The 24,546-nt window shown below is 43.0% G+C and overlaps 1 protein-coding gene across 1 annotated transcript; it reads right to left on the bottom strand.

Moving 5' to 3' along the window:
* Positions 1 to 12,713: 12,713 nt before the first annotated feature.
* Positions 12,714 to 23,925, bottom strand: angptl2b (angiopoietin-like 2b). The gene is made up of 5 exons (XM_052068021.1): positions 23,418 to 23,925; positions 19,889 to 20,773; positions 15,280 to 15,473; positions 14,221 to 14,491; positions 12,714 to 14,086 (listed from the first exon to the last, which is right to left on the bottom strand). Exons 2-5 carry the CDS (start codon positions 20,748 to 20,750, stop codon positions 13,887 to 13,889), a joined length of 1,527 nt encoding a protein of 508 aa, XP_051923981.1. The 5' UTR covers positions 20,751 to 20,773; positions 23,418 to 23,925; the 3' UTR covers positions 12,714 to 13,886.
* Between the last annotated feature and the right edge of the window lie 621 nt (positions 23,926 to 24,546).

The following is a 24,546-nucleotide window of genomic DNA, read 5'->3' as shown; positions in this document are numbered from 1 at the left end:
ATTATAGTAGCATCCAAATAGATTACGGCCTTTTTTCCCATGTGTTTTCAATCAGCAAACGACTCATGCAGGCTTCTTAAATGGAAACTATTGCTCACTGTGCTCCTATGAATGGCATTTGTGACCCCAAACATGGATGTATGTTGTTAGGATTAGCAAAATTTAAACACCGCAAGTGTAAAGCGACACGAACATCCAAAGAGCTCCTTTGGTTTGTGAATCGCAGCTCGCGGGACTGAAGAAATCTCCATCGATGGGGTTTGCAAGACTAATCTGCCTGCTGTACGTGTATATAGAAGCGCAAAAGAGTCAAAATTGCACACTAAAATAAACGTTTTGGAAAACAATCTAAAGTATGACCATTAAACTGCAAAATAAGGCAATATGAAATGTAATTTATTCTAATGTTTTTAACATTAAATGTTTCATATTTATTCTTACAATGCCATGCTTTTAAAACAATTATTTTTATTCCATGATGATCAACAGTTAAAAAAATATATATACAGTCTTTATCTCTAAATGTCCTTTTTCCACAATGGCCTTTCTTTCATCATGTCGTTTTTTTTCAGCATGACTTGCTCTGTCAATCAAATCACATGAGGGGCAGCCAGTTCAGTGATCGGCTGTCACCATTACGGTGACAGCCGAAAAAGAACGTTTTAAGGCCTCACACAGGGAGGCCAGAGCTGGAATCGAACCTCTGCACTGTGAAGCCGACGTGCTAACCACTGGGCTACCGGGCAGCCCCACAGTGCCACAGTCGACTTTTTTTCTTTATGAAATAATGAATAGTGGAACAGTGGATGACTGATTAGCACATCCGGCTCACGGTGCAGAGGTGCAAGGTTCGAATCCTGCTCAGGCCTTCCTGTGTGGAATTTGCATGTTCTCCCCGTGCCTGCGTGGATTTTCTCCCGGTACTCCGGTTTCCTCTCATATTCCAAAAACATGCATGGGATGTTAATGGAACACTGAATTGTCCGTAGGTGTGATTGTCCGTAGGAACAAGGCACAGCGATTGTTCAGGGTGTCCCCTCCCACATACTCCCACATACCCGCAGATAAGCGGATTAGAAAATGGACGATGGGTAGTTAATAATTTGACCTTGAATGTTCCCTTGTATTTCTGAGTGTCTATTGTCACCTGTGAAATAAAAAATGGTGGATCGCAAATAATGCCGTACTCGTCTTAGAGAACTATTCATTCATTCATTCATCTTCCGAGCCGCTTGATCCTCACTAGGGTCGCGGGGGGTGCTGGAGCCTATCCCAGCCGTCTTCGGGCAGTAGGCGGGGGACACTCCGAATCGGTTGCCAGCCAATCACAGGGCACACAGAGACGAACAACCATTCATGCTCACACTCACACCTAGGGACAATTTTTAGAGTGTTCAATCAGCCTGCCATGCATATTTTTGGAATGTGGGAGGAAACCGGAGCACCCGGAGAAAACCCACGCAGGCCCGGGGAGAACATGCAAACTCCACACAGGGAGGCCGGAGCTGGAATCGAACCCGGTACCTCTGCACTGTGAAGCCGATGTGCTAACCACTGGTCTACCGGGCCGCCGTCTTAGAGAACTAGTTTATTTTTATTTTTTTTGATTGACATGAATAAGCGTTGCCTTGTTTTTAGCTTCCATAGCAACTACGATGCTTTGGGAAAGTAGGTCATTCCCAAATGAGGCCAAGTATTACAAAATGAAAGAACAGCAAGCACTGGTCTCAGGTGGCTGGTCATAAAATTTGTTTGACATATAACAGGTCAATTTTCTTCCTCAAATATTCTGACTAATCCTGAGCCATATTTTTACGCTTATCCCCACCACATTTGAGCGCAAAACAAAAAAAAGCCAAAGATATTTTTTTATTAGGTGTTACAGCTGTGCCACGGCCACCTCCCAAATTACTTTGTAAAACTGCATGTGTGCTTAACATAAACAACTCCATAAAGAACCAAATGTCGAATAAAGCTCCAAGATGACCAGTTGTGTTCTTGGCTGGTGTTGTCTTGAATTAGTGAAGGACTTCAACCCGCAGCTCAAAGCACTCCCAAGGTGCAATAAATTATTTCACCTCTTTCAAATATATGTCAACATGTGGCGTGAACTAGCCACCACTTAATGCTAAATATTCCGATACCCTACTGTAAATTACTTGCTCGCTGTGCACAGTAGAATACGAGAACAAAAACGGATGCATAGAGCCAGGAAACTCAGGCCGATCTTGCTTTTTGAACGGCTCTTTGAAACATAAATTCTACACTTCCCCTTCAAGCTCGCAGTCTTCGTGATCATTTGTTTGGCTTTGACAGCTTTGCTAATACAGCGAGAAGCTTCAGCAGTTATTCATAAGCACGCGTCTTTGCAAAGCACAAGTGAGCGTCTCATTTTGGGAAGCTCTGATTGCATCCTGGCATAAAATGTGTTGATACGATGCCAGCGCGTATAAATCTTCGACTTCCTTCCTCACTATTGCTTGGATGGAAGGACTTGTGCTTGGTGGAGCTGCTGGAGGACATACAGGTTTCCATGGTTTTAGGACCTCATTTGAGAGGGGCACGCCAAGGCTCAAAGTATTTTTGTTTTTTCTTTGTGGAGCCAATGTGCTAATGACTGACTTCCTTTCAGGAGCAAAGTTCTTAATTTTGAAGCATAGTTTTTTTCAGTGTAATCACAGGGACCTGAAGTTATGGTTTTATGAATCCAAAAATATGACAATATAACAAATGGAAAATTGTTAGTCAATTATTGTGTGTGTGTGCTTGTGTGTGTGTGCGTGTGTTTGTGTGTGTGTGTGTGTGTGTGTGTGTGTGTGTGTGGGTGTGTGTGTGTGTGTGTGTGTGTGTGTGTGTGTGTGTGTGTGTAAATAATCCTCATCTCACCCTTTGGGTGGTGTCCGTGCCTCATTCAGCTTGGGTCCTCTACCAGAGGCCAGGAAGCTTGAGGTTTCTGCGCAGTATCCTTGCTGTTCCCAGCACTGCACTTTTCTGGACTGAGATGTCCGATGTTGTTCCCGGGATCTGTTGCAACCGCTCATCTAGTTTGGGGGTCACTGCCCCGAGTGCTCCGACCACCACAGGAACGACTGTCACCTTTATCTTCCAGGCTCTCTCCAGCTCCTCTCTGAGCCCTTGGTATTTCTCAAGTTTATCGTGTTCCTTCTTTCTGATGTTTCCATCATTTGGGACCGCTACATCCACTACAACGGCTTTCCTCCACCCTTTATCTATGATCACGATATCTGGTTGGTTCGCCATTACCATCTTGTCAGTCTGGATCTGGAAGTCCCACAGGATCTTTGCTCTGTCATTCTCCACTACCTTCGGAGGTTGTTTCGGTAGACTATGCCAGCCACCTGGTTATGGCGTTCCATGTAGGCTTTCCTCGGATGTTTCATCTCGTCTTCAGCTCGGATGTTTCATCCAGGACAGTGGCTCTCACACTCACTAGTCCCCGGCCCTCCATCCTTTCGGCTTGCATACAGTCTCAGGGTGCTGGATTTGGGATGGAACCCTCCATGCATGGTTAGGAGCTTTCGGGTCTTAACGTCCGTGGTCTGAATCTCTTCCTTTGGCCACCTTATTATTCCTGCAGGGTATCTGATCACTGGCAGGGCATAGCTGTTTATTGCCCGGGTCTTATTCTTGCCATTGAGTTGGCTTCTTAGGACTTGCTTCACTCGCTGGAGGTATTTGGCCGTAGCCGCTTTCCTTGTTTATATATATATATATATATATAGTACACACACACATACACATCAGTATACACACACTCATTAGATCTCAAAAAAGTGGAGTCGTTCGGGCACATGACTTGGAAAAAGAAGTAGCCGATCTGACAAAATACTTTTGCGGCAGTATAATTTTATGTAGATGTGTGGGGACAGGATTGACTCTTACAATATTACAGTAGGTGAGATATGGATATACAAGACTATGATATAATGTATAAAAACAAGATAACTAACCTGATCATTTTTCTAACAATCCCCGTTGATTTTGTAACCTAGTTCCAAACAAAACTAAAATGCTCTTTCCAAGTAAGTTTCTCATCAATTAATATTCCTGTAGGAATCTTGTTGATGTAACATGAATAATTTCTTGACTTACACTGAATCTAAATTCTAATTAATTTTCTGAAAACATCATAAAATTAGATTTATCACATGGCATTCCAATATGTTTGTTTGAAACCATATAAAAATGCATGAAGGCTACTGTTAACTTCATTCATGAGGGCAGAAAAAAATTCTACTGGAAAAATGGAAATCGGTATCCTCTACAAATAAAAATGTTTGAGTCACTCAAACTGTGTGTGTGTGTGTATATATGAATTTATATATATTTATTTATTTATTGATTGATTGATAAAAGAAACAATGTCACTTCTGTTACATTATAAGCAAATCAGAATGTACATTTCTGGTTGAAAGAATGCATCTGTCTGCAACTTCATTTTATTTTGGCGATTGCACCCATCTTTTCTCCTAGAACTGCAAATACACAGCATTTAAATTCTACGTAAGGATACAGTCGGCAAAATCTTAACCATGTACGTTATTAGTCAAATTACACGTTTAACAAAGCTCTATAAATAAAGTTCCCCGACAAAAGAACTGTCTGTAAAAGTCCCAAGAAAAATGAATCATATTGCTGATGTAAGAGCGTTCTCCTTGGTCATATTTTCCTTTATTAAAACAGAGTCTATTTGTTCTGTATTGGAACTAATCCATGTTTCCTGTAATTTTGACTCATTGACTAGAAATGGTCTGGAGTGGAGGCCGTTAGTGTTGTGCTGTAAATGTGTTGGGCAAGATTGTGTCTTTAAACAGCCAGTGGGACGCACTCATTAAAAAGTGGATTATTGAAAATCTGTTTTTATTTATGTTTCATTGAAATCTGTCTCTTTATTATCTTTGACATGTTTTAATCAGAAAAAAAACATTTTATTCAAGTGGGATATGATTACCTTGGCTGGACCGACAAAAAATAATTGCATTTATCATTTATCACATGAATCCATGCCAGATGTCATTCTACTCCGCATTTGTAATTGACTCCTATCAATCAGTTAAGTTTTCGCCAATTCCGAATCTGTCCTCATTTATTTCTCTAGCACGTAAGTTTAATAATAATAATAATAATAATGCTCTTGCGACGCGGGGGCCCAGTCTCATTCGGCTGGGTCGTCGCAGTGCGTAGAGCCGATCAGCTTCACCAGGGTCCGCCATTGACCACGGTCATGGGCCAGGTCCGCTGCATCCTCCAGGGTAAGGCCCTGGTGTTTGAGATCCTCTCTGATGACATCAAGCCATCTGGTGTGGGGTCTGCCGCGTGGCCTTTTCCAGCCGGCTGTCGCTGGATCAAATGAGAAGATGGCACGAGTTGGGTGTTCCGGGGGTGATCGGAGGAGATGACCAAGCCAACGGATGCGCCTCTGAGCGGCCAGTCGGGATGCAGGGGGCTGAAGGGTATGTTTTCGGAGGTCTGAGTTGGAAACATGGATGTGCCAGCTGATGTTCAAGATGGTTCTTAGTGACCTGCTGTCAAAGCCGTCGATCCTCTTGGCCTGGGTCTTGTTTAATGGCCAGGATTCTGCACCATACAGGAGGATGGGAAGAACTGCTGCGTTATAAATGCGCATCTTGGTCTTTTGGGATACTTAGTGGTGGCGCAAGAGGGGCCGCCACAGTGACTGCATTGCCGCGGCCGCGAGGGCGCGTCTGCGGTCAATCTCTGGCTTGAGATCGCCGCTGCTGGTAATAGTGGAGCCCAGGTAGATGATGGAGTTGACAAATTGCACTTCGTCTGTGCCAAAGATCAGGGGGGAGGGGTTGGGTCCGTCACCGATATACATAAGTTTGGTTTTCTGCCAGCTTACTTGGAGGCCCAGCTTTGCTGCTTCTGTTTGGTATATGGAGAGGGCACTGCTGAGGTGTTGGAGGGAGTTGCTGAACAGGGTGGTGTCATCCAGCGTATTCAAGGTCGGTCAGGTGGAAGTTGCCGAGCGACATGCCTGAGACTTGCTCCCGGACTCGGATCATAAGGTGGTCAATGACACAGTTAAATAGATCAGGAGTGGCCACGCAGCCCTGTCTGACCCCGCTGTTAATGGGGAACCACTCTGAGTCCTTCCCATTCACACGAACACAGCTCTCTGAGTTGTTGTAGAGTCGCTGGAACAATGTGGTTATTTTGGGTGGCACTCCAAGGTATTTCATGTTTGGTCGACTGTATCAAAGGCAGCTTTGAGATCTATGAAGGCTATAAAAAGATGTTGGTCCTTCCGAAACTCTCTAACCTTCTCAACAATGAGTCTAACTGCTGAGATGTGATCTATGGTGGACCGGTTGGGCATGAAGCCAGCTTGTTGGGGGCAGCGATGGCTTCGAATGGCGGGAAGGGCGCGGGTGAGAAGGATCCGGGTGAACAGTTTTGCGGGTATGGAGAGCAGTGAGATGCCTCTGTAGTTGTTGCAGAGTTGCTTGTCGCCTTTCCGCTTCCAGAATGGCAGGATGATGCCTCGGGTCCAGTCTGTGGGGGGCTGTTCTGCCACCCACACATGGTTAATGATGTGGGTGAGCCACTGGGCCATGGAGTCACCACCTTCTTTGAGCAGCTCTGCGGTGATGGCACAGATTCCAGGGGCCTTGTGATTTTTTAGTGATTTTATTGCTGCTCTGACCTCGTCGATTGTGACTGGGTCAGTTTTGCATTTGGGGTTGGGGGTGGTAGAGTTAGCAGCAGTGACAAGACGGGGGTCGGTGGGAACTGGAGGGTGATGAAGGAGGTTGCTGAAGTGCTCTTTCCAGAGTTCAAGGCAGTCTATTTCAGTGGTGATGCGATTTCCACTGGCATCCTTCATGAGGGCGGTCTTGATGTGTGGTCCGATGCGGGCTTGGCGCAGCATTTGAAAGACCTGTCTAAGGCCGTTGCGCTGTGCTGCTGATTCCATGCGTTCGGCCTCTTCTCCCCAGTATCTCTCCCTGTCAGTTGCAATTGCCGCATTCCGTGCTGCATTGAGCCTCTGGTACTCTGATATCACCGCGCAGGCGAGCAGCACGGCGGCGGTCAATGATGTCGAGGGTCAGCTGTGAGATCCATGGTTGTTTGGGAAGAGATCTTGATCTTCCCAATAAATCCTGGGCAGACTGGTTGACCTTTAATTTGAAAGTCTCCCAGTCTGCGATGTCATCAACGGCCAGAGCGGTGAAGGCGTTGGTGATGGAGCGGCGATATGCGAAGGCAGTGGTGGGGTCGCAGAGCCTGGAAGACATTAAGCGTGGCTGTGGCCTGATAGATGGGTCTGGTCGTATTTTAAGTCTTAGCTGGGCAACCAACAGGCGGTGGTCAGTGTTGCCCAACTGTGCACCTCTGAAGACCCTGCAGTTGGTGACGGAGGATCGCCAGCGGCGTGAGATGATGATATGGTCTATCGCCTTCCGGGTTCTTCCATCAGGGGTATACCAGGTCCAGTGATGGATCTGCTTGCGGGGGAACCATGTGTCGGTGATACAGAGGTTATTTGAATGGCAGAGGAGAAGCAGACGTTTGCCGTTATCATTTGTGGTGTTATCGACAAAGGTGGTGCCAATGGGTTGTGTGGGGGTTTGGTGAGATGGTCCTTCTCTGGAGGAAGAAGAGAAGGTTGCATTGGCGTCTGTGAGGATGATGACGATGTCATGTGGTGGAGTTTGGCTAACGACCTGATGGAGTTGGTCGAAGAAGGTGTCCTTCACTGTATCATCGGCGAGTTCTGTGGGGGCATAAGCAACGATGACTGTCATCTTGCCATGTCGGTGGAGGAACCGTGCAGACAGGAGTCGATCGTTAATTGGGATCCAGCTGATAAGTGATTGCCGTGTATGTTTGGACATGGCCAGCGCAACTCCATGGAGGCCCGTCCGGATTTCAGGGCCACTCCATATGAAGCTGTGTTCTCCTGCTGTAATTTCGCCACTGCCTTGCCATCTTGTTCTGCCACTTCTGGCACCGACCAGCTTCTTCTGGTCGGTTTCGTAACAATTAATTTCTCCTGAGTGGGTTGTTGGCCCTCTGCAGGATAGTCGGATGATGGGGCTGCCATCTCAGCGGCGTACTGACACACCGTTGGGACCTTGTTAGTCTGGAACCTCCCCGAAGACCGGCCCGCCAAGGGAGACCCTACCTGGAGCAAGCTCCAGACGGTAACGCTCTCCGGATCATTGGAACACACAAGCCTCCTTGACACGGCAAGGCCAGGACCCACAAGGATGGCAAGAAGTTTAATAATACATAATACAAAAAATTAACAACAATAATATCATGGGTAAAAGAATAATTTATTTGGTAATATTTATGAATGAAGGCTCAGCAACAAGCGTTTTTTTTTGGGGGGGGGCGGAGTTCTGAACAGTCATAGCTCTAAATTACAAAGCATGGTAAAATCCTTCTTGGGCAAGCTTTTCAGAGATCAAACTTAAAAACTGAGAATACCTCAAAAACCTGATGTGCTGGGGGAAAAAGTCAAGATATTTTTAAATCAGTGTCAAAAATGCGGTGAGGGACACATTACGCCATCTCGGATTTGATCGAGTAAAGCTTTGGCATCAAGAGCTGCTAAAAGGTTTTAAAGGTCACATGGGTACAAATTTCAGAGTTTATAACCATGTACATTCATCCTAGTCTTCTAAAGAATACAACTACAGTATAAGTAAAACATAGTGTGACCATCTTGAGAGATTTCTTTCAAGTTTCCTGCAGAGGAGTTTATAGACAACTGCGCGATGCTTCGGAACAACATCAAACAGAGAACTGTGGTCAAAGGTTGTTAGGCTCGAGACGATGCCGCACATATCCAGAGTTGGAAATCAGTTCAAATGCTGAGCCTTTGGAAAATGGGAAGAAAGTGAAATTCAGAAGTTCCACTAAACAATGAAATGACTATTCTCCCGAAGAGACGCTTCACCGCATTATGATGTTTTTCCAATTTCAGACATCCTTAATAATTCCCATATGCATCACAATCATCTGACAGCAGCAAAGGGGTGCATTAGAAATGAAAGGAAGCATGTGATTTTCACATGCAGTGTTTGGGTTTTTTTCTATTTACCGTAAGTTGTTTTACAATTAAGTATATGCCACCTTGCATTAAGCAATGCTCTGACAAATGGTCACATATATCACCACTGCATCAATATAACATAGTTGAACTTTTGGCATTGAACAATGCCATCAATAAAATCTAGTGAGAAACAGTATGAGGTTGAATTGTATACACCGGTTGCTCCAACTATAAATGGAAGTTGTGGCGCTGGTTCATAAGGATGGAAAATGAGAAAGACACGGAAGGAAAAAAACCCTTAACTCTGTACTTTTGGTGTCGTGGACGTCAAAACACTTAACACCTGAAGTAGCCTGAAAGGCTGGCTTTAAATACTTCCGCTCATTTTAACTGTGTGTAATGCCTGTGCCAGCACTAAGTGGGTCATATCAAATCACAAAATATGTCCTGGATTTTCTTCAGCCTTCCATACAGTATTTACTTCGGGTTTACCTTGACCCTATCCTTTGTAAAGGTAAGTTCAAGAACTGAAAATTACTATAATGGTTGCCAACAATGTACAAATGGTGCATTCCCCAAATTTTGCATACCTCAAGATTTCCTGCACAAAAAAACATGTAATAAAATCCCAAGTTCCTTTTCCAGTAGTCAGGTCAAATCAATGTCCCCCAACTCTACTGTGGCGTAACAGTCTGCTGTCACACAACAGACTGTAAGAGTATGTTAATTTTGTGGTGGAGATTGTAGGAGGCAGGTAAGCTCCAGGTGGAATACTGGTTCCAAATTCCGCCATTTGCTTCCTTTCACAGAATCACTGGAATCCTGGTCTGATGATTGATACATTCTTTTTTTCAACAAGCAACCATTCAAACTCACATTCACACTTTTGGACAGTTTAGAGGGCCTTATTTTCATGCCAAGTGAACTTCACTCTGAATAACGTAATGACAAATTTGAGCAACGCTCAAAGTTTTTGAATGGTCAGAGTGACCCAGTGCGTGCTGTAAGATTATTTCCGAACGCGCCCTGACTGCGCAATTAACTGAAAGACTCGCCATGCAGCACAAACACGGAAACGGAAATTGTATTGGAACAGAATGGCTACTTACTTGTACATTCATTCATTCATTCATCTTCCATACCGCTTGATCCTCACTAGGGTCGCGGGGGGTTCTGGAGCCCATCCCAGCTGTCTCCGAGCAGTAGGCGGGGGACACCCTGAATCGGTTGCCAGCCAATCGCAGGGCACACATAGACGAACAACCATCCACGCTCACACTCACACCTAGGGACAATTTAGAGTGTTCAATCAGCCTGCCATGCATATTTTTGGAATGTGGGAGGAAACCGGAGCACCCGGAAAAAACCCACGCAGGCCCGGGGAGAACATGCAAACTCCACACAGGGAGGCCGGAGCTGGAATCAAACCCGGTACCTCTGCACTGTGAAGCCGACGTGGTAACCACTGGTCTACCGGGCCGCCCCTTACTTGTACATGTTTTTTTTAACCGTTTCAGGGACAGAAGTGACTGCAGTGGACCATGTTGTCAGGTTACAGGGTACATGAAAGGGTTAAAATATTCGTAAACATAAATAAAAAAATGACGCGGGGGGGCTATATACCACAACCACCTCCCAACCCGTCCCCCCAGTTCAGTGCATGGTCGAGTCTTGAATTTACCTAAGAAACATGTTTTTAGAATGCGAGAAGAAGCCAGAATACCCCCAGATTTGAACCCAAGAATCTCAGAACTGAGGCAAATGTGCTCAGCACTCTTCTGTGGCCACCTTAACCACTCTTGTGAGCCTAAATTATTTTAGGCCTCAAATAGAATCTCTCAGCATTCACGCACAGCTGAATTTTTTATTCGAAATAAATGTGTACCTACAGTGTTAGCTTGAAATAGGAACGTTTAAAGGTCTGAATCAAACAATTTGTTCGGTGGTTTCTCTGGCTAAGATAACAGTTACCACAAAACAAGAATGTTAAGAGATTTGACAGGGCAAGGGAAAATGGTTCTAGAGCATTTCAAGGACTTTTGCAGATGTGAAATTTGAATGTTCAGGTTCAGGTTTGACAAGTCAGGAAATGCGGTTGTCTTTTTGCTGACTTAGCACTGTGTCAGCTCTTGGTTTTCCATGTTGGTTGAGGCATGGGGTCTACACTGGTTAACCTTGCCAAAGGTTTTCCATGGTGGTGAGTCGTCAGACACGCAACATGTTGTTTCTGTTTATGGAGACGATGAACCATTCTCCTTGGGAGACCACAAATCGGATCAAGCGAACTGGTTTTCAGATGTGAGTGTTGGTGACTCGGAAAATTCAGAGCGTTCTCGGATACTGAACTGGTTTCTCAAATACCGTTTGGTATTTTTTTTTTTTTTGTCACTTCCAGCAAGCAGTGGAGTGCTTCTCGATAAAATGTTACGACAGCGGAACATCCACTAACCCTTTGTAGAGCCTGTGTTAGGTTTTATACATGATGTGAAAGACAATTGTAAATAGCACTGCGATTTATTCATTTTGTATTTATATTGCACTTAATTGAACAGTGTTTGTTGTTTTTTTTCTTCTTCTTTCTACCTACATTCTTGCTGCTGGAGGCTGTAAATTTCCCCAGTGTGGGACAATAAAGGATATCTGATACGGAGAAATTATCTTAAACAGTGAATGTCACTTTTGCTCTCTTGGTAACTGGCCTCTTAAGAAAACTCAAATTGTCTGTCACAGGAATTCATCCTCAATTTGTTTTCACTCGGAAACCCTCGCATTGGGCATCCAAGTATGACATGATGGGGTTTGTCCAATACTGTGAAGTCATGGGTTCATTTTTCAGCTGTCTTTGGAAAACTCATTGACACGTTTGGTCAAGTGAAGGATGATTTTGCTGACAGTGAACACGTCTGCTAGATGCATTACTTGAACGGGCCAAGCCTGTCACATTTCATTACTCATTTTTCTAGCCTGCTAAATCTATACTGCGGAGCTCCGTTTGGTTTTGACAGGAATTCTCAAAACGTACTCGTTTTGCTAATGATTATCTTATAAAGTATGTTTATTGTAAAGTGGCAATTAATTCTGTAATATAAAACGTTTGGTTTGCTTTACTGTGGTAATTAGGCTTTATCAGAAACAGTTTTAATTTCCAAGTATAGCATCTTTAAAAGCCACAAACTACAATAAATTAAGGTCAGCTCACAGGCCTTTAAATAAAAGAAATAACTCAATCAGTGTTTCCCATGTATTGATTTATTTACATACGAACTCTGGCCACTATACTTATTTCAGATTTTATGATATCGCTGTAAAGTAACAAGTAAGACTCAGCCTCATCGCCCTTCAAAGGATAATTACTGAACCAGCGATATGAGGCGGTCATCAAAAGTACACCGAAAAATGTTATGTCGTCAAACAATGATCGTTGAGTGGGAGCACTTAGAGTCAGTGTACTCACAGTCAGTCCTGGGAGAATGTGATACTGTGATGAGTGTCCATCTCACCGAAGACTCATCAACTTTTTCCTCCGCATAAATCTTTCCTTTAGCCCAAGCCACGTCCACAAAATCAAGACGTCTCAAAACGATGAGCAGGGTGGAATTCACGCCAGTTTCCTCAAATTATTCAATCTATTGTCTAGGCTGGTTTTTAAATGAAATAAGGAGGTGGGTTATCTGTACAGATTTTATTACTTTTTTTTCATTCCATAAATGGATTTACGACATTATATTACAAATATCTTATGTACAAACACACATCTGTTTCAATTAACATTAACAAACATCTCGATTTATACAGTAAATTCAATGCTTGATTCATACGCACAAACTGGTGGAAAACTGTTCAATCAGTTGAAGAATTAAAATTAAAAAGTAAACAACATTCTGGGTATCAAAAGTCAAACATTAGGAAACATGAAAATTGTCATATTTTTTGCACCACGTTTTGACTTTGGGAGACGCACCAACTCGATGGAGAAAATAATCTCACTGCACTGATAAAAAAAAAAATAGTCATGGGATACATTTCCTGTGTCTGATACTGCATAGTACAACTGGATATAATGTATGTAGAAAATAAAACGTCTCAAATCTACTAAACGGAAGTGCTTCCCTTTTCAATGTCATTTTTAAATCACGTTTAACTTGTGGTGTTGTGATGACCACATCGGTCTCGCAGTCCGAAGCTCCTGGGTTTTCCGGTCAGGCTCCCTTGGGAGATGATTGCGTGGGTTTTCTCCAGGTGCTTTCCTCCAGCTTCCACTCGCATAACAAGGACTCGCATGTCAGACGAATTGAAGCCTGAATCCTCGATATGTGACAATGTCATTGGCTCTAGATCTATATGTGCTCTGTGATTAGCCAACAGCCAGCCGAGAATGTACCGGTACCTAGCCTCATGATCCCAGCGAGCCGGGCTGGGCTTTAGCTCGCACGCCACCCTAATGAGGACAAGTGGTAAAGAAAACGTCTATATGGATGGATCAACTTGTATTTTCTGTCACACCATGGTTAACATTCAAGGGATAAACCACATCATGGCCACCAGAGTCTTTACAGTATGTCACTTTCATGGCTTGCGAGTGAACAAGCAGACCAATCGCTTTGATGTTCAGCTTCCTGTGACCGTGATGTGAATGCGGTATGTCTTCTTGAAAGTATTTCTCTGAGATGGGTGGGAACATAAAAAGAACTACACTAATGTACCTGAGCAATGTACCAATGCAATACAATGAATATGGGATAGCACTGTGGTAATAAAGCCGCTGTTCATCTTTGAAACTAGGCGTTTTGCTGCATGGAAGTGCAGCCTGTGTTTTTTTTTTTTTTTTTTTTTTTAATAGCTAGTGAAAAGTGTTTGCGTTTGGACGAATCATCATGATCACTCTCTTAAGTGAATAAGCTCCTCCTCTGAACTCTGCCCAGTAGACTCCATCTTGGTAACGGCTCCGGTAGTGGCCTCCTCTGTACCAAACGCCATTCAAATTGGAATGGGCGCAAGAGTTGTACCACCAGCCTCCTTTCTGGTAGTGAGCACAATTACCTGGAGAGAATGTGGGGAATTAACCCAGTCCATAGAGTACAAACATTTGTGAACATTAAACGGAGTACGTTATTTGTTGTGAAAGCGCTATAGAAATAAAGATGATCAGAAATTAGTTGAGTAATCCTTTGTACCTGTATATGCATCGTGGTCTCTGTCCAGTGTCGTGAATTGTTTCCCATTGTGCCAGGTGAGGGAGTCGCCGGCATTGCCATGGTAGCGACCCACTCGTAGCTTATAGAAGTCAGCCTCAGGCTCCACTCTGAAGCTGGCATACTCGGCAAACACCTTCCTGCCAGACCAGTCCTCCAGAGTTACCAGCAGCTTGTAGTTTCCCTGATTCGTCAGCCAGTAAATATTTTCCAGACCGAGCCAGTACTCCCCATCTATATTTCCAAACCCTTGCTGTGAAATGTAGAAGAAAAACATCAGTGTGATGATGAAATTCTCACATAAGAAGCTTTAAACATCCCATTTATCAAAGTGATATTTCAGAATTGGTTGTTTTCTGAAGCTAATTATGAAGTGAGCTCTTTTCTGAATTTGTTACCTTAGATGACCATCACTGTAAATGGAGCATATGAGTCATCGTGTGGGGAGTTCAGTAAGTGTTTGCGGTTATTGTGTTAGCGAAAACAAAGCAAGGCACATAATCCAGTGTGTCTTAATGTTTTGCTCTAGCATCAGTCGTAAAGCTCACTGTTCAGCCCGGCACATGCTTCGAATCACACAACACTCCTTCTGATGAGCATATGAATGCAATTTCTGATCTCACGAGGTTAAAATATTTGGTCTCGGAAAGGTCTGTTTATTCCTTTTGTTTAATTAGAACCTTGCGATTTGCTGGTAAACAAATCTTGCCTGTTCTTAAACAAAATAGATTTCCTCTCAGGGAATTCCAAAGTTTTGAAAACTTACACAACCAGTGGTCAGATATGGTAACATTTAGATTTATTTTTTTTATGAGATGAAATGTGAGGAAAATTCCTAAAGACCAGCAGATGTAGATGGGATCAATGAGTCATATGTGCTTTGCAATGGTTTGCACAAGCGCTACATGAGGCACTTTGCTAAGAATTAAATAATTGTCTGTTCATTATTTGTTCACATCTGGTTCGTTTCAGTCCAACACAAGCCGCCACTTGCTTTTGTAACTGTCTTGCACTGCTTATTTTGAGGTGAGGTGGTGCTACCTTGTATGTCTCCCAGTTCCTGAAAAAGTTGACAGAGCCATCCACTCTCCTCTGGATTACGGTCCAGCCGCCTGGGTCATGTCTCTGGTCACACCACACCTGCATCAGACGGTTGGCATTCTCTGGTTTTAACAAGTACATGCCGCTGTTGGTGTGGCCTTCTTCCAGAGCCTGCAGGCAGTCTCTAAATGGACCTGGATAGAAACATGGCCTGATGTCAAGCAGGTAATAATTTATCTTGAAAGCCCTGTCAACGACTTGAACAGCATCTCCGAAGAAAACCACAAATAGATTTTGGATTCTGACAAAGGGAATCCCATCTCTCAACAACGTGCTTCTCATTTTAACAGTAAAATTGACTTTGGCTTCTCTCATAGTTGCTGGTTGTGGAGCCAAAGGAAACACTGGCATGAGGGCAAAGGGAACCCTGACAGTGGAATGATGAAGCAGCAGCAAATGTTTCACTCCTCGTATTCCCTCACAGTGCAGCAATGTTGTATTCCTCCGAGTATGAAGATTATCTTTTGTTCCTTAACTTTTTTTTCATGTTTGGGTTTTGAATGAACAGATGAATATAATATTGGAAAAATTGTGTCCAGCACATTCGCATGCATTTTAATGTCTCATGGAATATTCCAATTTTAATTACATTCATTTGTTCTAAATAGGATTCAAAGTAATGGTAAATGGGCTCTCACTTATATTGCGCTTTTCTACCTGGGGTATAGCACTCTACACGGTTACCTCATCCACCTACTGATAACGCAACATCGGGAGCAACTGAGGGTTGAGAATCTTGCTCAAGGACTCTTTGACATGGTCGGGATCAAACCACCAACCTCTGGGTTGGGAAACAACCACTCACTCTACCACTGAGCCATTCCAAATAAAATACATTTCCATTTTTAAATATCACATTTACATTGTCAGAATTAAAGTATGTGTGTGTGTTTGCGTTTATGCATATGTGTGTTTGTAAAAGTGAAGTTGTTGTTGTTTGTTTTTTAAGAAACAACACTTCTCTGCGATTGGCTGGCAACTGATCCAGGGTGTCCCCCGCCTACTGCCCGAAGACGGCTGGGATAGGCTCCAGCACCCCCTGCGACCCTAGTGAGGATTAAGCGGTTCAGAAAATGGATGGATGGAAACAACACTTCTTACCATACACTTCATTTGCAAATGTGTCTGGCGTGGAGAAAACACTAATAATGAAACTGGCTCCCCTAATTGAGTGTGAAAGTGTTGAAGCACTTGGGCAGTGCGCCATCTGGCACCACAAATTAGGTGCCCAAATACAATATTGACAGCAAAAATCACGTGTCATAAGGAGGCGTATATACAATCAGGGTGGGATCCGTTGACATTTTGGAGGACGATTCAACATGCTATGTAAGAGGCAATAAATCACCCTCTTTTATCTGCATTAATCCTACTAAGATGAAGTCACAGTTGTACTGCAACTTTAATACTCTGAACACTGGCCATATAATGTCTTGATTCATTATCTCACATAGACCAGTAATTCATTGACAAGAATGTGTTTGTAGGGCTGCTAAAAGGCAAAAAAAAATTATCCTTCCATGTTTTTCTACTTGATAAATCCCGTTCTTTGGGGGAACACATGACTTGATTCGTGCCTGGTGCAAGTGGAACAAATGACATCATTGCCTCCTGGTATCTCACGCCTCGGCTTTTTTTCCATCTCTGTTCTGGATTTCTCCGTTACTCCCAGCTCTTTGTGACACTGTCAGTGCTATCACCAAAACATTTTCAACGTTAGAAAAATGATTGATTTTTCGGAAGCACTTTAAAAAGCTTCAACATGCTTCTTTCCAAAACGGAGTCTGTTACTGAATAGTTTGTTTGTGAAACAGAGTCGTAAAACATGAAGCAACACGTGCTATGAACTGGGTTTTTTTTTTCATATCTTTCCCCTCTGCCGTTATTAAACCTAAGATTACTTTTAGCACAGCACAATGTGACCACCTTTTAATATGATAAAGAAAGAATTTACCGGTAAATAAGTGTGTAATTCAACAAACTATTTATTGCAACATAATATTTTTTATGTAACTCAACTGATAAAAAGTAGTTCAATTTGACCTTGTTATAGTAGGAATCTTCTGCAAAGCAGTTTGTTATACATTTATGAGCTTGTTTCAGGTTCAACTCCATGTCAAGGACATAATTCGTACTATGGCTGCTGTTTGTTGTTTTTTTTTCAGAACAGATCAAATTGACTCTTTTTTTTCCATAAAGTGGTTATGATTCAGTAAATTGGTATGATTCCATAAATCATTGGTTATGATTCTGTAATGGTCAGTCCCATGTCGGAAAGTGGGCTAAATAATTTGTTTCCAAAGTAAAAGCAAATGTTTAATTCAACACCGAAGATATTCCATCAGCTTTCGTCAAGGATGAGAAAAAAACAAATCATTAATTTATTGGTGTGTATTTGGAAGGTTGTTTCGTGTTTAACCCTGGAGAACCCATGGGATCAAATTTGGCCCCTATAAATTCTGATACTCAAATGCCTTATATCCCAAAGGGTCAAATTTGGATTAAAGCATTAAATATTTGGAAAAAAAACATATTTTGGTGTTCAGTGAACATATAGTAGTCATTTAATGTATAATTCAAAGAAAAGGGTTCTTGGGTTCTCCAGGGTGAAATTAATGAAACATCTAAACAACAAATAAGCAATATCACACGAAAGGTTTTGATGTTGTACCTTTCAGTTAAGGTTCGGTCATCGTTTTCCAACGTCAAAACAGATGTTTGCAAATGTCTGATTTGAATTCAAAACAAAAGACGTCAGCAATTAGAGAATAATTCCTGTTGACTCGCTGAAATAAGACGATCTGGACAATTTTAAATTTTGTTTTGAGAGACAGCTCAAAATGAGTACTTCATTATCAAAATAGTTGTCAATTCATTTGATAGTCAATTAGTTATTGATTAATTTTGAGCTCGGAACTGACTTGAAAAAAAAACAAACAAACCAAATCAACATTTGACAGAAAGGTAAATTATTTCAAGACTGAATATTGAATTGTAATCAATATAAAAGTTTAATGAAACATCTTGAGAAATTTACACACAGCGACAAAATAAGATTTTGTTCTGTTGAGGAAAAAACAAATGCATCTGAAATAACTTGACACTCACCCCTCTATAAAGTGTCAATATATTAATGAATGGAAAAATCAGGCATAAGTTGTATTTATTTATTTATGTATTTTGGTCCAACAAAAAAATTCTATTCAAATAATTTTGTTCGGTAGTAAAAACGTAGTCGTAAAAGGACAGCCTTCTTCGAACTTTGATTGTTTTGCAGTGCAGCTTTAAGATGAAAAATGCCTATCTCTGTAATTTTGTCAGCTGTTCCCAGATTGCACGGCCCAGTACTGCAATACATCTAAACAAGTGACCGTCCAATTTGAGCAAGATCCCCTAAATAAAGCTCTTAATGGATGAGATTCTTGTTTACAGAGTTAAATCGTCTGTGGCAGAGGTGGGCATCGTCAGTTCGGTGAACACATCAGTGAGCTTCAATCCGTATTTCAGGCCCAGTCCATCCGAGTTGTTGGCGACAGCCAAATGGACTTACCAGTACTCCGTCACACACAGGAAAAAAATGAAAAATCAAACGGTGCTGTAAACCTTTCGGTCCTATGGACCCCAATATTGTTTTTATTTCACCAATCACTATGCTGTACATGTGTGTCGGTTGTTTTTATTATACAATACAATACAATATTAGTTTATTTATTTTCCTTGATTTGGCTGCATGTCTGTTTGTGCGTCGCCTGTGTGTGATGTGGAAATTACATTCTCGATGCTGATTGACTGACGCCGACAAGGGACAGGCTGGGTCCTGAAAGGGATCGGCCTGAAATACTGACGGAAAGAGTGACAGACTGACGCAATGCCCGCCTCTATCCTGTAGTAATAATTGTGTTATTATGTTGAGTTTACATGGGGCAGTTGTTCCCCGACCCACCCTGCGTTGTGACAGTCATCACTCACTGTCAGTGGCAGTTTCAAAGTTATTTATTAGGTTATATCTTCGAGAGGCGTTAGTAGACCCTCCAGAGCACCGAAGTCAAAATATGCTTAAGTCTAGTGGAGAATTCGCATACTGACAGATTTGTGAGGGAATGCCCTCATTTTAAGGTCGCTCCACCCAGAATGTGTACATTTCATGAAGGCTGCCCAGCTAAAGAAAGTGGGCAGCAGCATTCCATTCCTGATTCAAGCACATGGGAGAATATGCACGTAATTGAGGACATGCGTTCAAGAGAATGAATGGATGGATGGATGCAATTTGATTAATCTGGCAAAAGCATCTTCACTGAAAAACAATTTAGGATAAAAACTGAACAAGGCCGCAAAATATTGGAGGAATCGATTCATGTAAGTGTCGGTACTGAACCACTGTTCGATTAAAAGTCACTGAAGAAAGTAGAGCATGGCCCACACGTTGTTTTTCCATTTTAATGGACACATTAAGACGCATATTTCCATTTTTTAAAAGGTTTGTTAGAAAGAAAAAGAGGAATTTGTTGGCTCACCAAACGATAGCTTTTTTACATTCAGGTTAACTTACCAGAGGGTTTGTCAGTGGAAGAAGGGTTGTGTATGATGGTAGGCATCGTCGGAGGCGGAAGAGACTTCTGATCACTCTGTATCTCATTGCTGAGTGGCTTGTTGATCCGAGGAAGAACTTGTGGGTGGTACGGCTTGTTAAGAGGTGGTGATGGTCGAGGTGGCTGAGCCCGTGGCTGTGGCACGGGGACGGGTCGGAGAGGAGGTCGACCCTGACACTGCTCCTCCAGCAAGGCAATAAGAGTTGACTGGTTGGTGGCCAAAGAGGCCAAGTGCTGGTACTTGTGCTCCAAGTCTTTGTAACGACTGGTAAGTTGTTGCATATCTGAAGTTTGGTTAAGTATTCTGTTCTCCACCTGAGCTAATTCGAGAGCATTGTCTCTCTTCCTGATGATCTCATGAAGGAGTTGCATGTACAATTGCGTAACTCTGGAATTCATGTTTCGGCTTTCTTTCCTCAGAAGCTTAACTTCATTAACAATGCCTCCGTCCACTTCTACCAATTGCTGGAGAGTCTCGATCTGCCTTTTCTGTTTCTGCAGCTCCACATTCAGTAGCTCTAACTCCTGCTTATGAACCCGATTCTCCAGCGTGGCCTCTGGCTCCTTGGAGTTGACACAAATAGCCCCTGTCACTTTTTGCTGTGGCACGATAAAAGTGTACGAGCATTTGTCCTGTGGCTGGTCAGAAGGCGCGCGTTTGCTCCTCCCTGCATATAGAAATTCTCTCTCCGGACCATCGTCACTACTCTCAAATTCTTGGGCTCCCGTAAAGCTGTGGCTATCTGAGGCGATCCCCTGAATCTGACAGACTAGCCCATAAACAAGAAGGAGCCCCAGTAGGACCATTGAAGGGGTATCCATGAGACTTTTCCAACTCACCAAGCCTGAGGGAAACGGGAAGAAAAGGAAGAGTGTGATTCCAATCGGTAGTGAGATCACAGAAGATCTGTTTCAGTCTGTGTAATTCCTGTATGCCTCATGACAGTTTCTGTTTAGCCTCCTCTCTCTGGTGCTTTTCTTCTTTCAAACCTTGTAGATTAGATGACGTCGTTTTTACTGCTGACTAAGATCGACCAATTTTCTTTTCCATTAACCACTCTTTTCTGTTTGCTTTTGGTTAGTTGATATAGTTGTGACCGTACAATCAAGTTTAGCATGAGCAAATGTACTCCTATATATTCAGCAATGTCTTTCGTACTGCTGACTGACATGAGAGCAAGGATCACCACCACCATGTTCTTTCTGCAGCAATCAGTCACTACCTCTCTTTATTTTACCCGTTTGTTCTTATTATTACATTTCTAAAAGGATATATTTACTTTTAGTTCTATATATTGCAGTTATGAACACATATGCTGTATGTCATGATAGAGCTAGCATACATGTTTACGGTGGGCCATATATGACTGAGAAGATTGTGATGACGAAAATGCGGTCGTTAGTTAGTCTTTAAAAAGTCTTTTAAACAAAGAAAAAATGTATTTAAAAAATCCAAACAGGAGGATATTTTGTGAAGGAGCACAAAGTCCTATGCAGTCTAAATAGAATCTTCAGAGTAATCCCGCATCTAAATAGAATGGAAGTTCGTGCAGCCTATCATCTGCAATGCACTATATTCGACTGGTGTCTCCCCCTGGAGCATGATCTGTCGCTGTAAAATGCTGTTTGAGTTTCCCCTGCTGCGTAGGCGTCCCATAGCGGCGGTTGTTAGTTGGGATTCTCATGCTCTTCAGTCTTACTTCAAAGCTCAGGTGAAAAATATTAGCAGTTTGTCAGGAAACGCATATACAATGAGTGTGCACGCTGTGTGCTTTTCTTTTCCCTTTAAAAGTCGTTTTTAAAATGACAACTCTTGCTGCGCTCAGTCTCCCGGGGACCAGAGAGAGTCATCTGCCTCGTCTGAGATGACCTGTTATTTATCCATCCAGTCTGCCAGAGGGAACAACACAAAAACCTAATCCTCAGTATCTGTTGTTAAAAAAGCCCCACAGATCATGAGTGTACAAAAATCAATTCGGTTTAACAAGGTGCTGTTGAGTGGACACTAGTAGTTCTAATTAGCTGGTGTTGAGAAGCACAATATGCTGAACTGTAGACTGCCTGTGCAGCTAAGGAATGAAAGATGAATGATCAAAGGGCAGTGAAAAGCTTCCCTTTCCTTATTTGATTGGCAGCTGCTCTTGGATAATTCCACTCAATGTGAAATCAAGCATAATAGGAAAAGTGCAGCAGTGAGGTCAGTGTACCTCTGACCGGTGCCGCACTCCAACCCATTTGGTAATACTCATATTAATTAGAAGCTGGGCAACCTCTCCCTGACTGGCTGATGTCTCTCGCCCTCGTCCCTCTCATTTCGGCTTGAGCATAGCATTCCTCACATTCTTAGTCACCTCATTAGAGTGAGTGGCCATGCACACATGGAGAGAGACTTAGACCTTGGCGATGCAGGACCTCTCTGTCGTTTGCCCGTGCTGCCACACCTAGACACAACATACAGCCCCAGCCGTTTTGTTACCTGTGTCCCACTTTCTTTGTGGCCTCGACGCAACCACACAGCAGGACCTATTCTTCAGTAGCTGAAGTGAAGCCTTCACTTTACAGGACGATTGTGCTGCATTTTCAAACTGGCATCAACTCTGCTGAGTAATGTCTGTCTCCTGCAAGACACTTAGTAGCTGTTCAGCCCCCCCCACACTCCCTACCCTACCTCCCCTTTCCAAAGCTCGGGCATGATGAAGGTGATTATCACCATTTTATGACTTGAACAGTTACCTCACTTTTTCCCATTACTTGTAAATCTTCCTGCAAACATATTTGGAGCATGATGAGCTTCATCAACCTCCACAGTTCAATTTTCGGTTGCAATGGGACGTCTCTTGCTGCTCATTCATACTTTGTCTGAGGTCATTTGAGTTAATTTTGAGAGTTCAGGGTCTCCTGAACTGTTTTGTTAAGTTCTACCTCAAAGCCCTATTATCCAAACACTACCCTGGCAACAGAAACAAAGACAGGATTCAAGCTCCTGCCTCCATATCCTCTTGAGCTCCAGGGGGACATCCTGAATTTGCACACTGCTAAATATAAGATTTTCAATGAAATGTAAAATACAATAAATGGAAACGTTCAAAATTTTTGATCGACGGCAATATACATGGATGACATAGCATCACTCATGACGTTCTAGTCATTTAGTTTGACCTGGAGAGCGCATTTATAGTGAGGAGGCACTTAGCCTTTCGCGCCTGCTCTCCATCATCTCCCTGCGCTGAATTAACTCCCTCAACCAAATCACTCGAAGTCAGCCAAGTGACAAGTCTGACATCATCAAATCACAATTTTCTGGTTCCCAAGTAAATTACACGAGACTTAACAACGCAGCCTTTTGAGTTCACTTCACTTACATTTGGCAAGTAACTTGTTCCTTTGCTTCATACCTGCACAGTTTATCAACGCAGGAGAAAAGTCGAACACATTTAGACCTTTTGGGAACTTCATTCATCAAAACAAAATAAATGACTTCAAGCTTACAAGATAACCGAAGCGTATTGATGAGACTCCCTCAGCTGTCTTGCTCTTGTGGCTGAGCCAATTGTAGTTCCTCTTGATCGAAAGTCATCCCAAGTGAGATGGCATTGTCCTCCTGGTGTTTAACCCCGTCTGGTTACTCACTCTCTGTCAGCTCAGTCCATTCCAGCAGTGGACAGGTAAATGCGCTTTGAAGGTTATTGTTAAATCAAAAAAGATTGACATGTGCCCAGCAGAAGGTTGACTTCCGGACTGCCGCGAGGAAAAGTTGCAAATAGTCTTCAGAGAATACGAACTTGAGTTCGTCTCCTGACTAAAGGGCAGGTAGTGTGCTGCCTTTGGCACTTTAGATGACTTTGTGATAAGTTGAATCCATCATTTCTGCCTCAGAGCTCTAAGAGGCTGTCTCTCTCAGATATGCCTCTCTCTCTCTCTCTCTCTCTCTCTCTCTCTCTCTCTCTCTCTCTCTCTCTCTCTCTCTCTCTCTCTCTCTCTCTCTCTCTCTCTCTCTCTCTCTCTCTCTCTCTCTCTCTCTCTCTCTCTCTCTCTCTCTCTCTCTCTCTCTCTCTCTCTCTCTCTCTCTCTCTCTCTCTCTCTCTCTCTCTCTCTCTCTCTCTCTCTCTCTCTCTCTCTCTCTCTCTCTCTCTCTCTCTCTCTCTCTCTCTCTCTCTCTCTCTCTCTCTCTCTCTCTCTCTCTCCCTGCCCCTCCCTGCTTGGTGATCTTAACTGATGGCAACTTTAAAGCAGAGTTTCAGTAGGCAGACAAATTGAGCTTAGAGCCTCGCCTTCTCTAATATTGAACACATTCTTGCTGCCTGTACTCCGCCCCTCCTCCTCATGGCACAAAGAGATTACTCATAAACACACACAAACACATATGCAGTCCACTCAAATTTCCAACAATCTGCCCTGCCCACTGATCAGTAGTTCTTCACCACTATTTCAGTCTGGGACTGCATGGCTCCTCTGGTTCTGGACAGCAGTTGTGTGTTTCACTGATCAGATCCTAATTAGGTGATAATGAGCACCTGCACCAAAAGAGCCGGAAAGAGACTGTCTGGATAGGAAGTAGATCCAGGTGTTTAACTTGGACCAAGTCTGGGTGAAGGGCCGCTCAACCCAGTTAAGCGTT

This window comes from Hippocampus zosterae, chromosome 6 (assembly GCF_025434085.1).
Source record: "Hippocampus zosterae strain Florida chromosome 6, ASM2543408v3, whole genome shotgun sequence".
Taxonomy (NCBI): Eukaryota; Metazoa; Chordata; class Actinopteri; order Syngnathiformes; family Syngnathidae; genus Hippocampus; species Hippocampus zosterae.
The sequence above is the reverse complement of the archived record's forward strand: the minus strand, read 5'-3'. Positions and strand labels throughout refer to the sequence as shown.

Coding starts and splice junctions, on each gene's coding strand:
- angptl2b (XM_052068021.1), bottom strand. CDS start 20,750: ATGGATACCCCTTCAATGGTCCTACTGGGGCTCCTTCTTGTTTATGGG. Junction 15,474..19,888: donor TTCCACTGACAAACCCTCTG/GTAAGTTAACCT, acceptor GTTTCTATCCAG/GTCCATTTAGAGACTGCCTG. Junction 14,087..14,220: donor AGACCACGATGCATATACAG/GTACAAAGGATT, acceptor CATTCTCTCCAG/GTAATTGTGCTCACTACCAG.